The 16,685-nt window shown below is 44.1% G+C and overlaps 2 protein-coding genes across 2 annotated transcripts; one reads left to right on the top strand and one right to left on the bottom strand.

Annotated features, from left to right (window-relative positions):
* Positions 1–838: 838 nt before the first annotated feature.
* Positions 839–5,596, bottom strand: tram1 (translocation associated membrane protein 1). Its single transcript, XM_076171298.1, has 11 exons — positions 5,297–5,596; positions 3,923–3,986; positions 2,785–2,906; positions 2,586–2,702; positions 2,390–2,448; positions 2,176–2,260; positions 1,966–2,036; positions 1,721–1,825; positions 1,446–1,589; positions 1,028–1,179; positions 839–921 (listed from the first exon to the last, which is right to left on the bottom strand). The coding sequence occupies exons 1-11, from the start codon at positions 5,417–5,419 to the stop codon at positions 851–853; spliced, it is 1,113 nt and encodes a 370-aa protein (XP_076027413.1). The 5' UTR covers positions 5,420–5,596; the 3' UTR covers positions 839–850.
* A 972-nt stretch (positions 5,597–6,568) lies between these two features.
* On the top strand, positions 6,569–9,345 carry xkr9 (XK, Kell blood group complex subunit-related family, member 9). Its single transcript, XM_076171302.1, has 4 exons — positions 6,569–6,681; positions 7,239–7,678; positions 8,011–8,222; positions 8,300–9,345. Exons 2-4 carry the CDS (start codon positions 7,362–7,364, stop codon positions 8,923–8,925), a joined length of 1,155 nt encoding a protein of 384 aa, XP_076027417.1. The 5' UTR covers positions 6,569–6,681; positions 7,239–7,361; the 3' UTR covers positions 8,926–9,345.
* The last annotated feature ends 7,340 nt before the right edge of the window (positions 9,346–16,685 follow it).

The following is a 16,685-nucleotide window of genomic DNA, read 5'->3' as shown; positions in this document are numbered from 1 at the left end:
TTTCTACTCTAGATCCAAAAATGGACAATGACAATTATCTCTTTATTCTACCGTGCTTTCATCTATTTATGTGTCTGGGCTAGTCAATATTATAAACCACGGAGAATTCTCAAGAGTGCCTCGCTGAAAAATCACAAGATTATGAAGAGCAAACAATGTGAAGCCTTAATGCCATTTATATTGTAAAGATGGAAAATATAACAAGACTAAAAGCAACCTTCACCAATGGAACAAATATGGGTATTCATAAACAGTTGAGAATGTTTATGAGGTCTTTAAAGGAGCGATAGGAGCCTGTGACAAAAAGAGAGGATCTGCACTAACAGTGATAAATACAAGAAGGGGGGGGGGGATTCCAGAATAAGATAAAATACGAGCTGGAATATCGAGGAGTATTGAAGAAAAAGCATGAAATGACTGGACTCTGGGAAAACAAACACTGAAGTCATCATTCCTGATATTTTTCAAAATTACACACCCTGTACAAAACAATCTGCATCAATAGGCACTTCTTAAATAATGTCTTTTTTTCTGATTTATTATTATTATTTTTGCTAAATTGGGTTTTTCCTTTTTTTTTTACCCGGAATGGCACAGCAGAGCGATGACTGGTAAATCAAGGCGTGCTGGACAGCTGGCGACAAAGCAAAGCAAAAAAATTGCATTCTGGGCCTTCCAAGTCCAGCTGAGAGGTCAGTCCTGTGGGAGCTGAGAAATGCTTGTTATGGCAGAGAGGTGGAGAATCAGGTGGTCGGATACAGCCACTGAGGCACAGTGAGAGTGGGAGATCTGAGAGGAGAGGGGGGACGGGGAGGGGGGGGGCTTTTTGGACGGGCTGACGGGAATGTATTTACGACGACTTCTCTTTCCTCGCTCGTGGTGAGTCGGCTCCGTGGGAACTCACACCGTTTACTCCATTGGCTGCAAGCAAACGGATCAAAAAATGAGTTGTGTGAACCGAAAGAGAACGCGGCCATTTTGCATCTATTACGCATTTTGTTCTTGTGTGCCTGTTTTGTTTGCTTACCTTTGTCCTTCTTTGATTTGCTCTTGGAAGGAGCTTGTTTCTTTGTCAAAACCTGAGTCTGGGCATGCTCTCTCCACCGGCGGAGCTGGAAGTTGATGAATTTCCACATCATGAAGGCCTGAGTGAGGCAGATTGCAGCCAGGACGGTTATCCTAGTGAAGAGAGGAAAGCAGGCGGTTTAAGTCTTGGATGGTAAAATGAGGGAAGAGATGTGTTACATTTTTAATAATTAGATGGAATGGTTGGCCTAAATATTTCAGTCAAATTGCAAAATGGAGCACCTTCTTTTGTCCCCAGGAAATAAGAAAACTACTGCATCGGTGAAAATGCAGTTTGGATTTTGCTGGATTGTTCTTGCATCAGAACAAATCCACAGGCAACATTATTTATTTCAGTCATCCAGTCACATTTCTCTTACCGGATAAAGAGGACATTAAAGTTTCCTTCAGCTAAATCAAGGCCTTGTTTCTCTGCTGTGGCGAGGCCAAAGCCCACGGTGAGGACTGACAGGGACAGAGTGAGCAGCCGTCCAAGGACAAACAAGACGGCCCAAATGGAGAAACTACAAGACAAGAGGGGGGAAAGAAGGCGAGGCTGAATTGAAGACAGGCAGCTCAAGGAATCTTTCTGCTTCGACTTCACTGATATTTGCAGTATATGAGTGCAAAACAAAACCCAGGGAGGAGAACTTACCCTGTTTGTCTGTTCTCATTGCTGAAATAAACCAAGCGGGAGATGTGGAAGAGCAGCTCGACAAAGTAATGCAGCACCAGCAGGACCAAACCCAGACGGTTCAGACTGGAAGACACAGAGACACAGTTCCCCTTTATTACAACCCACAGCGACAACAAAGAGGGAGACACCACAGGGAGCCTTGGGTTGGCGCTCAGATTCCCTGCAGTGTTCCTTTGCACTCAACTTTCTACATAATAACTTACTTCAGAATGTAAGCGCCTGCAATATGGGCCAGGTAGAGGAAGATGTAGACAAGCTGACGCGGAATATCCTCCTGAACAGAGACGGGTTTTAGAGAAAGAGCAAACAATGTAAATATAAGCAAGGAAGTCAAACAGGAAGAAGCCCTCGGGGTGAAAAAACACAGGCGAATACCATCAGTCAACACACACACACACACTCAAAACACTCACCTTCTTTGTCTTTTGGAAGTACAGTTCCGGGAGAGTGTGTAGCCAGTAGCCCATCTGACAAATGAAGAAGAATTTCATCTGGAATCTGGATAAAAGCAACAAATACAAAACTAAGAATTCTGCCAGCGTGGAATGAACAATATTGTAGTGAGTTTAACTGCAAAATTACACGATCTGCACTGGACACACACACACGTTAGCATTGCACACTTACGGCATGAGTGTGTGTGGGTAGCCCTCCCATAGGCTGACAGGATTGGACAGGAAATGTTCCTAAAAACAAACGGACATTGGAAAAACAATGAGGAAGAGTGTGGGACTTTTTGAGACGTGCAAGTGTACGTAAACAAACAGATTGCACAGAATATAAGCTCAGTGCAATTTGAATATACATTAGCTGCTATACATACATTGAGCAGGATGTTTGCGCCCCAGCCGAAAGAGAACAGGTAGAAGGCGGTGAGCTGGCCTGACTCGTTGAACTTGCTGTGCTTAGTCTTGGAGAAGTGCTTCTTCTTGTTGATTTTCTGAAAAAGAAACTGAAACTTGCAGACCGGTTTGTGGCAATTTGGAATTTGTGTTCATTGCCTGGGTGCGGTGTTTACTTACATCCAAACAGTATTCTTGGATAATAGCATGCATGATGATGGCCACCAGCATGTAGAAGAAGGTGGTGGCCAAGTCCTTGATGCCGTGGTGGAATTGGCTCACAGCCGGCTCCTCTTGGCCCTCTGGATCACACACACAGACACACACACACACACACACACAGGGGCATTTAGGCAAATAGTCTTTTCACCTCGATCATGCGCATGAATTGTCGAGTTTTAGTTCACTTTGGTCATTTCAGCCTTTATGGTTCTACTTCAATGCTTAGCTGTATAGTAATGAGTGTGTCTGCTGTGTGGTATGAGTCCACTGTTAAAATGCCAGATTCACTGACAGCATGTCAGCACTGTATCTGTTACACAAACCCTCCTTTGTCTTTCTAAAGTTCATCGTTATCTACACGAGCTCAGGATCTGGATCTGTGAGAGACTCGGTTAATTCATGACTTTAAGCACATTGATGCATGTGTTTGTTGGGCATAACATGAGGATACATGAATAGACTATTGGACTGTGTTTAGAAATTAATCTAATCATCTGTAATAATCCGCACAAATAAAGAAAATACACTATGCAGATTCTGGTAGCGCTCTGTATTTGTTTTATAAGATAGGCGCTGTAAATAAGTTACAAGTGGTTAAGGTCTCTCAGATAAGCACCCAATCACCATCCGTCTGCCCACGAGCCTCCAGCCTGTACAGCACAACACACTTCGAGGTCGTACGTGCCTTTAACTATCTGAAGTTGGCAAAGAAATTGTTAACCTTGAAATGAGCAGGATGTGAATGGAGAGGCCTATATTACACCTTAGCCCAAATTTGCCCGGCACAACCTTGCCACGAGAGAACTTTATAAATCAGGGAGACTAATTTTAGCAGCAAAGGGAGGAAAAAAAGAGAGAGCTGGTAAATGGGTTTGTGTAAGGCCACGTAAGTACCGCTCTAGAATCCAAATGAGAAGCTTGCAGCAGGAAACACCAAGACATGACTGCACTCAACCTTTAAGCCACGAGACGTTTGTTCCAGACACAATACTCAAGCAAGTGTAACTTCCTGCATTTGAATTATAGTGTACACAAGTTATTTGTTCAGCATAACGTCTCATTAGGAGCGATCTCTCCATTTTGCCTTTAAACTTACCACTTGCTGACATGGTGACGTTGTACTGCACGGTTATGAACAACACAGCAAACTTTGATGTGACCTGTGTAGAAAGAGGAAGGTGCAATTAATATACAGGAAATAATGGGCAATACTTTATGTTTACGAACACTCAAGGTTTGCATTTATGGTTGAAAGATTCCCCTGTAGAACTGAATTGTGATCATAATTCATACCGTATGACGTGTTAGTTAAAAATGATTTTAGCATAAAGTCAGAAAATCTATTTTTGCAAAGTTAATTATTTAATACAGAGTTTCTGGTGTGGGATTGTAAACATTGATTAACTACATTTCGTCATGGATTGATCATAAATACTCGGTAGTAACATTAAATGAACTATAAACGTGTTTTGGAATGACGCGTCATAACGTTAACAAACAAGCTTAAAACCGGATGTACAATATTCCTTTCAAAATAAGAGGCGCGCCTGGGAAACAAGTGTATATCAAACATATACAATATTGTTAAACGTTTAGTGTTTGGTATTATCGTTGTAAAATAACAGAAGCAAAATGAGCCATTATCTAAGTCACGACTCGTTCACGCTGACACCTGGCAAACCGTGGGAGTTTTACTTTGGAAAACAGACTGTGTGTAGTTGTAATTGTAGCTACCTTGATATCAATGGCGCTAATTTTCAGTGAACGGACTTGAACTGATCAAAAATTGAAGTGAAAGTTGAACACACGGACACACACACATTCACACACAGTATGAATATGAACATATGTGATCAACAAGTAGCATCGGTGTGTATTCCAAACACTCTTTTAGCTCTGACGCTAACTTTCGCTTTCTCTGATGAAGCCTCACAGCCGTTGTGTGATTGCCACGTAACACATCCACGCATAGAAACTAACCGTGCACAAGTGTTGCACAACATCGCATCCACTCACACTGACTCACTTCTACAAACATCAGCAAAACAAACGTGAAATATGTGCATAATTACCGCGCACACACAACTTTGATTTGGTTAATATAACCAACCAAATAAAAAGCTCGGGCCTGAGCGATTTGAAGGATCGATTACAACATGGGAAGCAACCAGATGGAAAGTGGAGAGACGAGCGATCGCGTCGTTATTTAGAGAATAAAATGTTTAAACTGCTCGAACTCTGACATCGGGCTGTAAGAAATAATTAGACTAAAAGGGAAACGTGGAGTGAAAAAGTTTCGATTAAGAGAGGAAGAAGTGTGAAGAGCACATCAGCCATGTCAGCTTCCAGGAGAGCAGAACAGGTCTAGTCGGGATCAGATGCACAGATCCTCCTTCCACCGTGTTTTCTTTGCATTCCCACACACCATCCCACCATCCGAACCCCATTCAACATGTGGACCGGTACTTACTTCAAACATCAGCCCGAGAAGGAACACCATAGCAACACAGGAAACAATATCTGCATGGTTCTGGATGACAAACTCGTGGCTCATCACCGGCGGGTTCTTGGTGGTCTTCTTACGGATCCCCATGGCGACAGGATTCGGACGCGGTGCTGATCTGGTGTCGGTGTCTGGCTCCGGAACGGTTATTTGTGATCGTAGTGAAGGAGAAGAAAAGCTCAAAGATTCCCCCCGTCGCTTCCCCACAAGCACAGGGCCAGGCAGCGATTGAATGGCGTGTCACTCTTGTGTTAGTGGGAGGGTCCACGCAGGACGCGGCTGCGCCTGTCCGCCTCTCACACACACACACAAGGAAGAACAGATCGGGCTCTTTATCGCAACCTAGAGGTGTGGAGTGTATAAGAGAGTTTAATTCTACTATTCGAATGGCTGCTGGGTTATGATTGAAGAAATATTGTATCATATTCATTTAACAATATGATCTGCTTTATGATCAGCAGCATGAAACCTTTGTCACAGTTTATAACAGATCCACATATCCTTCAATGTTTGACCACTGGCCCTCTGGAGAATAGACCAAAGTACATTTATTGACAATTTATCAATGTTTACAGATGTGAGGGATTATTGTTTTGGATGAATTCTTTATTTAAGACTTGAAAGGTTATTATAAAGAGAAAAACACAGTCACATTATGCTTTATTAATGAAGTCATGACGTGTTTGCATGTGTGATTTGACCCAATAAAGATTCTATTCTATTCTATTACTAAATGTCCGGTGGTGTCAGGAGGAAATACAGCAGTCACTTGGATTTCTCACAACATCGCAGCCCCAAAATTGTATCGTTAGTAGTGATCGATAATTAATAACAAACATAAATGAAGACAAAGATGACTTATTGTAAACTCTTATGAGAGAGTGATGGCAAATATTAGTCACTTTACTACCTGATAGAAATGAAAGTGAAGTATAATTCTGTCATCTTGCTTCTACCCCACCCACCCGTTGTGTTCACAGCCATTGAATATTTACTCTACACACCCTGTGTACTAACAGATATTATGTGCTCTGTTGAAACAACAGATCTTGAAAAATAAAGCAGATTTTAATCATTTATCAGTCGTTAATCCTCATAAGCTTTTGAGTTGATTCTGTAATGTCCAGAATGCTTCCTGCTGGGAAACACTCCTTGAGACTCACACACACGCACACGCACATGATCTGGAATGTAATGACGTTTTCCTGTCTCGCCTTCATTAGTTCAGAGTGACATCACTGAGGCGGAGCTTGTCATGAGTTTCAAGGAAAAGAGAAAGAGAGCTGTCAAGAGTGCACAACTGCTCACTTCAGTAGATTTACACAGCAATCTGCAATGGAAGAAAGATACTAGTAAGTACTGATAAGTTCAATCTTCTATCTTGTCTTCAGCTTCAGTTGTCAGGGTGTTTACCTGAGATTACTTGAGATTTATTTCTGGGCTGATGTTTATCTAGAAACTGTTGAAATGAATACCAGTCATTTAAATACAAACGGCAAATCATTAATCAGTTGAAAATAATGAAACCAGCAGAATGCAAAGTGAGTAATAGGCTCCACAGGCTGTTGCTGTGGCTGTGTCAATAGAAACAGGTGTTGGGATCAACACACATGTTATGCAAGCTGTCTGAATCAGCAAGGCGGGAGTGTATCATTCCTGCTGATAACCCTATTGATTATATGTTCTATTCCATATGTATGTGCCCCTTTATCTGGATTCCATATCAAAATGTGTCCATGTGGGAGATCAAAGGGCTGGGTGGGGAGAGTTCGAGGCAGCAGTTGTTTGGAAGCAGATATGTTTCCCCAAGCACAGAATTCCTTTAGATTCTTAGAGATATGCACAGAATTGAGAACAAATGTTTGTGTATGTGTGTAGTGTTGTTGATCACATTGGATTGATTTCACAGGTTGGACCAAATGTCAGCAGAACTTCACAGAGAGACGAGCAGCTCCAGAGAATTTCAACCGAAACTTGGCAAGAAGCGGCCGCATGAGGGATTTCCCTAAACAAATAACAACACCTTTCAAAAATGGTTTCAGCAGACAATCGTTACACTAAACTGCGATGGCTTCTAACGTTTTCTGGATCTATCTTGTACGCGGTGGACATTTGGACAGACGTTGGACTGGCAGTGCAGTATTTTAAGAACAGTCACTTCATCTGGACCGGCTTGACTGTTCTGTTTGTTCTGGCGGGGCTGCTCGTGACACAGATCTTCAGTTATGTTTGGTACAAGGACGACATGAATGATGTTATGGGGAATCCTCAAGGAATACCGTCCGTATCCGGCATGTCCAGAAGGAGCCTCGTCTGCCTCCATCTCTTCGGATTGGGCATGTTCACCAGGTATGAAAGCAAAAGTGACGATAATTATGACCCGATCAGAGCTTTGAATACAAACTGTGATCCTGAACATCACGTGCAGGACAGGAAACGTCTAGATGAGCAAGACTGATTCCTGCTGTCAACCATACATCCGTGCTCGCCTAGTGTGACTCACTACAGTATGTACAGTATGTCAAATATGCAGGTTCCCCACAAAGGACGAGGAACGGCATTACAGACTGGACTAACCACCAATACCAAGACATTACACGCACAATTGCATGTTGTGCTTTCTGACAGAGAACAAATGAATATTATCTGAGCTTGTTTGTGTTTGTCTGTCACGGTGTTAGGTATTACCACCTGCTGAAAAAGGGCTATGCTGTGGTTTGGAAGAAGACGTCCGACACGGAAGAGGAGACAAGAGACGTGCACCAGAGTCTGTTTGGCTTGGCGACCGATCTGAGCATGCTCAAGCTGTTTGAGGCCTTCCTGGAGAGCGTTCCTCAGCTCCTTCTGCAGCTGTACATCACACTGGGCCTTGGTGAAATCTCCATTCTGCAGTGTGAGTACCTGTATGGGTTTGAGATAGAGCGTAAGATAAGTTTGTGTATGTTTCTCTGCATCACTCTTTTCTTTCAGGCATTTCCATGGCTTTCTCCTTCTTTAACATCGCCTGGTCGCTGGTGGATTATCGCCGCTGCCTGCGAAGGTCCCTGCCCCACGTCAGGGAGATGCCCTCCGGCCTCCCCACCGTCGTCTACCTCCTTTACAAACTCTGCACCATCACCAGCCACATCCTTAGCTACACCCTGCTGCTCATACTAAGCACCTACAGTGCTATAGCCCTCGCCCTCATCTGGCTGCTCGCCACAGGCTGGACTCACTACCTCCAAACAAAGTTCTGCTCATGCCGAAGCCTTGAATGGTTCTACAGGGCGATTGTCGGAGTCATTCTGATGTTCACCTTTTTCAACGTCAAAGGACAAGACACCAAAATGGTCATGAGCGTCTATTACATCCTCTACTCTGCTGTAAGCATTCTGACTCCCATCCTGATTAGTTTGTTGATGCCGGATATGCAGACGGAGTTAGTTTTGACAGTGAGCGGTGTCATTTTCGGAGGTATGGTGCTGGGGCTGGTGTTCCTCATGATCTACTACGTCCACCTGCACCCCAGGGGGAAGTGGCAGGAGGCAGATGAGCTGGACGGCCTAGGAAAGGAGGCACTAAGCACTTTGAGAATAAGACGCTTCATACAGCCCTGATGAGAGTATATCTGTACTTTCTCTGAAGAATTAAGAAATAAGTATTATTATTAGTATTACTATTATTATGACCTATTCTATTAGTGCCGCTTACTCATCATGTTCTTGTGGCCCGGCTAAACCAACTGACGACTGCAATATTGTCCAATTAATTCATGAAACATTGCTTTATTTATTTGTATTTTGTGTAGAATATACTTTATATGAAGGGGATATTTATTATTTATTATTATGTCATTGTTTTTCTAATCTTTCATTTCTAATCTGTCCTTTTGTTTTTTGTTTTTTCTCATTCATCATAGTACCTAACTTATTGCACTTCTACTCTAGCTCTAGTTATGCTCTTAGCTGTTGGTTTAGGAAGGAAATGCGCTTACGATTTCTTGTGACCTGAAGTTCTTTTATCTACCTTTGTTGAACACACTTATTGTAAGTCGCTTTGGATAAAAGCGTCTGCTAAATGACCGTAATGTAATGTAATGTAATGTAATGTTTTAAGTTATCATTAATATATCTACTAATATAAATATGTATATATACTAATATATATATTTTAATATATCTGCCAGTTTTAATGGACAGACAACACATTGATAATAAAGTATAGTGTTTAGAATGAGCTGGTTTCTGTCATTCTCGTCCCGTCTCTCACACCTGAAGGCCAAACTTCTCTAAAAGCAGTAATACACATACTCAGCACAGGGTGGCGCTGTTGTCTAGGGTTGATTTTGTCTGAGCTTGAGGCGCACCGAGACTCCAGGACACTGCTGGTCCACATTAAGGAAACAAGAGAAGAGAAAAGCCTTTTTTTGTAACTTAAGGGATCAAATCTAACAATTCTTGTGATGTATTTAATTTAAATACATAAACTGTGTGATTTCAGCGATTTTTTAAAATGTAACTTTACCTTTTCAAGTTGAATAATTTCAGTGATCTACCTGATATTCCTGTCTCTCTCCAGCCTTTGACAAATGATAACAAAATCCTTAATTAATTGATCTCTACTGCTGCCTCCTCCTCATTCTTCGCAGCCTAAAGGTGGCGACTAAACTCGTCCCTCTCCTGTGAAACCACAAACACGGTCGGTGGGCTCATGGCCGCAAACAAACTGGCTCTAATTTTTGTTTTGACTACCAGAAAAATATAGCATGAGTCAGGCCTGAGAGTTTAAAGACGCCATTTCTCCCTGGCCCGCGCAGGGGAAGGGGTGGCCGCGCTTGACTGGCCCAGTGTGAGCTCACCTGGGAGGAACGCTGACAAACCGCAGGGTCCACAGCCGCGCGATGCTTCCTGGCTCCAAAATAAGCACGGGAGTCTTTTTTTGGCCTCCTTTGATTCGACTAAATTCAGAGCTTTTGACTTGTTTACTCCACGGGGCCACTTTAACTTTCATGTGTCGGTTGTGCTCCGTCAGAGGCACTCCATAAAATGACAAATTTAAGCGGGGAACTCGTCTCGGAGAGGAAATGAATCACTGCCAGGTAGTTACCGCACAGAATAAAGTTCACAGAGGAGCTTAAACTCCAATGGACAAACTCTTAACTCTTCAGGTCAAAACCTCCAAAAAGCTTCCCCCCCCCCCCCCCCCCCTACCATCTGCATCTTTAGAAGTAGCAATCAGAATCACAGCTTTGGAACCAAGACCAATAAAGGAGGTCACTGCACCTTCAGGGAGGCGTCTCTCTGTGACTCCTCGTCAGTGGGAGAAAACAAAAAGCCTCATTGTTGGCGTTTGGATAATGGCTGCCATGTTGTGTATTTCCATCGTTTCAGCGGACTAATGCAACGTAAACCTGCCAGAAGGAGTTTTATTGGGAGAAGACGATGTGTCCTGGGCTGAGAGCACCCAGCTCTCTGCCTTCCTCCCGTCTTTGTTGAGCTCGGCATGCTCTTGGCTGTGACTCACCCCGATCACGCTGCCAGACACCAGTCACAACCCATTGGGGAGAAACGTGTTGAAGAAAGCATTACCTCCCTCTCTCTGGGAGAAAACAAGCAGAGAGAACTTTGGCGTTGACAACCACTTCGCAATTTCCACTTCTGGCACTGAGAGCTTAATACCCAGTAATCTCTCACTCTGATCTGGCTGTAATGCACCTCCAGAAGGGCTGAGCGGCCCGCTGAAAACCTGAGAGACCAATCAGAGATCATTGTACGTGACACTGCAAAGATGAATCCAGTGGCCTTGCTCGGCAAAGGGACAAGGAGGATCTCTGGTAAATACAGAACGCATCAAAGGTGCACACACAGACACACACAGACACTCACACACACTGCGGCTCTGTGTCTCGTTAAACAACCACCATCGCCGCGACCGCCACCGCCGCCGCCGCCGCCGCTCTCTGACCTCTCCATAACCATCGCTAAACCTGCCGCTTTTCACCAAATCTTATCTTTTTGTTTTCCATCACCACATCCTGTAGCGGCCGGTCAGGAGGGGCCGCTCGCCGTACCCACAATTTGTACAGACACAATAAACCCACAGAGGCAGGCTGTTTTTCATTAGGGCTTCAAAGTCTATATAAACCGTGATTAATGAAGCCCTAAGATGCTGTATGTCTTTAATTATTATGACTTGAGTGCTGCACCAGCGCCTCACATGCATTAGCTATGTTGGCGATCTGTACACGTCTGTCTGGCTCCTTCTGACATCAGCTCTTCGCCTCATTCTTGGAGAATTTCCCCGAATGTCGAAGAGGGCGGGGAGTGATAGAAGCCCCCTTCTTGCAATGGCACAGAAGTTTCTTTAATCACTGTACGAGCACACACACACACACACACACACACACACACACACACACACACACGGACAAATGGGTTTAGGCAGTGACAGATTGGAGCGCAGGCCAGGGATAATTACATGCAGTGGGCCGGTGTGTGTGATCAGAGAGTGGCATTGCGTTACTCACAGAGTTCTGTAAATAAAGTCCTCATGCCCATGAATGAGGATATTGTAAAAGTCCATTATGTTACATACAATAGCCGCAGCATTGTTACTACAGTGTGTGCTCGCTCCGCTCCAGAGGAACTGTAAGAAAGGAGTCAATCTGTACTTCAGGAGAACTGGATGAGGTCAATTATTGCAATAAATCCCCACATAAGGCACCAATTCCCCTACAGCAGATAGATTCTATGTGATTCTGTGTATGACCTCTGTGTGTGTGTGTGTGTACATTGGTTTGTTAAAGGAAGCAGCATTTCTGATAGAATTCCTCAGGATTGCAGTGGATTCATCTCAACATCTCGTATCGTAACGTTCAACAGATGTGCCACAACAACGATCAATACAACATCAGACTACCAGAGTATTAGTCTTAGTTTGATTCGTTGGAAAATGAGGTCGCCGCCAATCAATGCAGGTTCACAGGGGTCAGTGAAGAATCCTGTCACCTCTGCACACACTGCAGCAGCTGGGATCATACAGAGTGTGATCGTACCTGGGAGCTGCACAGAGTTACCACATTCTTACACTTTTGGCTTCCCGGCAGGTCGGGAATTCAATCAAAAAGTGGGAACGAATCGCCTCCATCATTCAAGATTTGCCAAGCCAATCCAGTCCAAATCCTGTATTCTTCTGCTCTATTTGTGAAGATTTACCAAAGATAAAACGCTTCAGAGTTTGTTTCTCCCCCCGGTGCCTCATTGACCTCAGATGAAAGCCGTCTCCAGACGACTTCAAAGCGTGTAGGACTAATGAAACAAAGCGTGCGGGGTCACTCTGCGTCTTGTCCAAGGCGGCGGGACAAAGAAACAAAAGAGGAAACTCATTTGTATAATCCTCATTTTGAGCAGGAGGTTTATGTTTCACAGTCATGGACAATCAGCGAGGACTAACATAAAAGCCTGCGACCCATCCCCAGCCCTCACACACACACTCACACACACACAGCCGCTCCCCCCCTGTTCCTTTGCACACACACACACACACACATACATCCGTACAGATAGAAAACAGAAGCAGTGTTTGTGTTGGGCACGCTCCCGCAGCACACAGGATGATGGATTATAGAGAGTTCCTGTTTATTTATGCTGCGGTGGGCAAAGGAATATGGGCAGAGATTTCATGCATACAGCCTATGTATGGCAAAAACAATCAGCCGGAAAATACGATTGCATATTATGAATGAGCAATGGGCTCTCACACACACATACACACACACACACACACACACACACAGCGGAGGCTTGTCTTGATTAACCTGGCTGGGGGAACCCGACATGTTTTTCCTTTGACGTCATGGCCGGCTCCCCGAGCGGCTCAGTGGAAGCCATCAATTCTAGTTTGTCTGCAGTTTGTCTGTTTGAATCTTGCACCAATCTGTATTATTCACCAATGGGCCTGTTGCCGTGGTGGCAGGGAGTGCTGAGTGAAGACTCTTATGGAAGTAGTTGTTTCTTTTTTTTAGGGAAAATACCAGAGTTTGTCTAAAGAAAACAAAGATTCCCTGGCTGATTGGAGTGATGGATCTGAGAGAGAAACACAAACAGTATCGGAAACGAGTTTTAGATAGAAGCTCAAGACGAAGAGGATTATCAGGGTGATCCATGAAAACAAGCACAAAGCATCTGGGACAAATGTTTTTCTCTCACACAACTACTTTCTGGGCTGCAAACACTGCAGCTTATCGCCCCCTTGATAATTTTCTGTTTCGCCCACTATCAGGAGACCCCCACAGATCTTGAGTGGAGGGAAAGATGCCATGCCTGATTATAACAAGAGGTCAGGGCTTTGATGCCGGTACGGTGAAATTTGTTATACGTTAAGCCAGTGCTAATGTGATTATGGACATTGATCCATTAAATCTACTGTAAAAATGCAGCCTGCACTAGTTTTGAACTCGATACTGAGGAGAAACGTGAGAGGCGCTGTGAAACATTAAAGGAGCTTTGATGTAATATTTAACCCATCTGCAGTGAATGGGAGAGAGGGGGTGAGGGTGGCTGGGTGGGTGGGTGAGGGTGTGTGTGTGTGTGTGTGTGTGTGTGTGGGGGGGGGGGTTACGTCCATAAAATGCATTTTCGGACAGAGTGCGAGGGACGGAGCGGTGTGAGAAATGTCGATATGTGATTTTTCTCTCCCCAGTGCCGTAGCAGCGGGTATGAAAAAGGGGGCAGCCGCCTGTCACAATTACCCCCCGAAGGTCATTTTTATCAGGGTAATAAAAAAAATGGGACTGGAGAACGCCCACGCCGCCGCCCGCTGGGATCAGACCAAGTCTGGCATGGACACTGAGTGGCTGTCACCCTCCCTCCTGCTCTGCCAGGTAACAAGAGCTACGCTTCACCCCGAGCTTGCCTCTCTGCTGCACGTCTAACACTCCTCTCTGCTGCTGCATGTCTAACCCTCCTCTATTGCATGTCTAACCCTCCTCTCCTGCTGCACGTCTGTATCAGGTTTGTATTAATTGCACTACGCTCCAGTGCGTTTCAGGAGGATACACTGGCGTTCTAACTGCGCTGCATTCGTCTGATGGCCTGCGGTTAAGAGTGACACAAACTTATGAGCATTTTAACTTGATGAAATATGTTTTTGTGTTCTCCGAGGAGCTTTAAAAAGAAGGGATTAGGGAAACAGAATTTAGCAGAAGAGCAAACAATCCTATTTCAAACTGATTCTGAAAGGATGAAAATGACATGCATGTTAGATCAACCCTCTCACCTGTTGTGGGATTTGAGTTTTCCAAGCAAGAAATGACATTGATTCATCACAAACTCTCCCAAATTGGAGATCTGGGTGATTCACACGTCAGGATGTTCATTCATCACGTCTGTCATGATGTCAAAACCTCCAATCTTTAGAGTTTAGATGCTTTCTCAATTAATATCAATACTTACACACCTGATCAGTTCATTCTTCACACTGAGTGCTATTACTGGACTTGAAAACAACCTAAAGACTGAACATATTTAGTTTTACTCATACAATTCCAGGCCTTTCTGAACATTTGAACATAAATACACATTATTATTCTTATATATCATATATTTTTATCAGCATTTCTGCCTGTATTTACTGTATTAAAGTCTGTTTTGGGGATTTTGTATCTTAGTGTGTTGCCTTCCTCCTATCACCTTCCCATGCTGCAACCTAATTGCCTCCTCGGCTCATAATAAAGATTGAACTGAGCCTCTCACTTGTAACAGATCCTGTATTAGTACTTTTACTTAAGCGCTGGATTGGAGTACTTCCTCTGCCACTAGTATCTGATGCTTCTTGCGGGTACGTAAGCAGTTCATGCTCCGTATCTGTGAGGATGCAGAGTATAGCTGCAGACTTAGATTACCATCTCTTTACCAAACCATGAGGAAATACCTCGACTTACTTTAATTGTAGGTTAAGAATGATTTTCCGCGAGGCTGTGCCACTTTGTTTAAATTGCGAGTTCTCGTTTCGTGATTGTAATTTGCTCCGTTGATCCGCTCTGATAATAAATGACACAACATGTATACGGTGTGTGTGAAGAGATCATTAGTTTGGTTTGATTCATGCGTTGACCTCCGACAGGACATTGTTCAGCTACATTTGGTATCTGTTCTCCGCTCAGACATGAATTAGAGCAGATTTCAGTGTTTTACTAATCTGGCTCCGTGTTAGAGGGCAAGAAATACAGAACCAGATCAGATGAATGAAAGCGCCTGTTTGCCCGTGTTCGTAGCGGTGCCACAGCTGTCACCGTGCGTTGCTCGGGGATGTCCACAGTGCACGGCCTTTCACACTGCCCCCCCTAATGCAACAAAGGTGTGGAAACTGAGTAATCTCCTTCAGCGGGTCTCCCTGGCAGAGCGACGGGGTTCAGTCACAGGCCCCAGAATCTCTACCATTCCACTCGGAGGGGAGGAAACCACACCCAGCTCAGATCCCAAACTCAGATAAAGCGCACGGGGGTGACATCACCGTCTCCTCGTTCTTAAAAAACATCCCATAGGTCCTCCCTTATTAGCATGTGCAGCGTAGCGGGCAGCGGGAATAATAATGTGTTCTGCGACTCACACCGACTGAGCTATTTGGGTTGAGACCACAAAACCTCAGGCAGCAGCCAAGCTAAATAACAGTCAGGGGGAAGATGGTCAAGGCATCACAATTAGAGGCAGTTTATTTTGTATGCTGCCCGTGCCAGAAGGATCATACTCTATAATTTGTGCCAAAGATGTTTGAGAGTTTATGTTGTTGGAGAAATCTGTGGAAAGTTTATGAAGGTTTGAAATGCGGGAGTCTGGTCAGAGGTGAGGCTGGGTGAAAGCTGACCGATGGAGTGGAAGTGATACAAACTAGTGTTTTATAGGAAATGTCTACTAGAGCTGAGCTGGAAGACATCCAAGTGGGTTTGTGTAAAAGCTCGAGAAATGCAGAGGAAGGGAAGAAAGAAGTGCCTGCTTTTAAAAAGGCAACAGGGACCTCAAACAAACACTCCCCGGGGTTCCAGTATTAACAAATTATCCCGAGCCGTAACTTTGACTTATGATTATTATTGATCATTTTATGAACCGAGCAAAGCAAACGCTGGGTTTATGCCACTCTAGGGCCCTGAGCCGACCGGGCTCAACTGTATAGAGCGTAGTCATAGTCGTAGTATATAGAGTTCAGGAAGGCACATCTGGAACTCCCCTCTCAAACACACAAACACACACACACACACACACACATACAAAAACAGGATTATTGTGAAGCTCCCTTTAGGATTGTTAGGTTAGTATTTGGCTTTGCTGGGTTTTTTTTAATGCAGAGGTTGGGGTGAGGTCATCAGCAGAGAGCACAGATG

Source organism: Genypterus blacodes, unplaced genomic scaffold, assembly GCF_046128005.1.
Source record: "Genypterus blacodes isolate CSIRO-AG114 ecotype Tasmania unplaced genomic scaffold, CSIRO-AGI_Gbla_v1 ptg000245l_1, whole genome shotgun sequence".
Classification (NCBI taxonomy): domain Eukaryota; kingdom Metazoa; phylum Chordata; class Actinopteri; order Ophidiiformes; family Ophidiidae; genus Genypterus; species Genypterus blacodes.
Note: the sequence above shows the minus strand (reverse complement) of the source record. Positions and strands in the feature narration are given on the sequence as shown.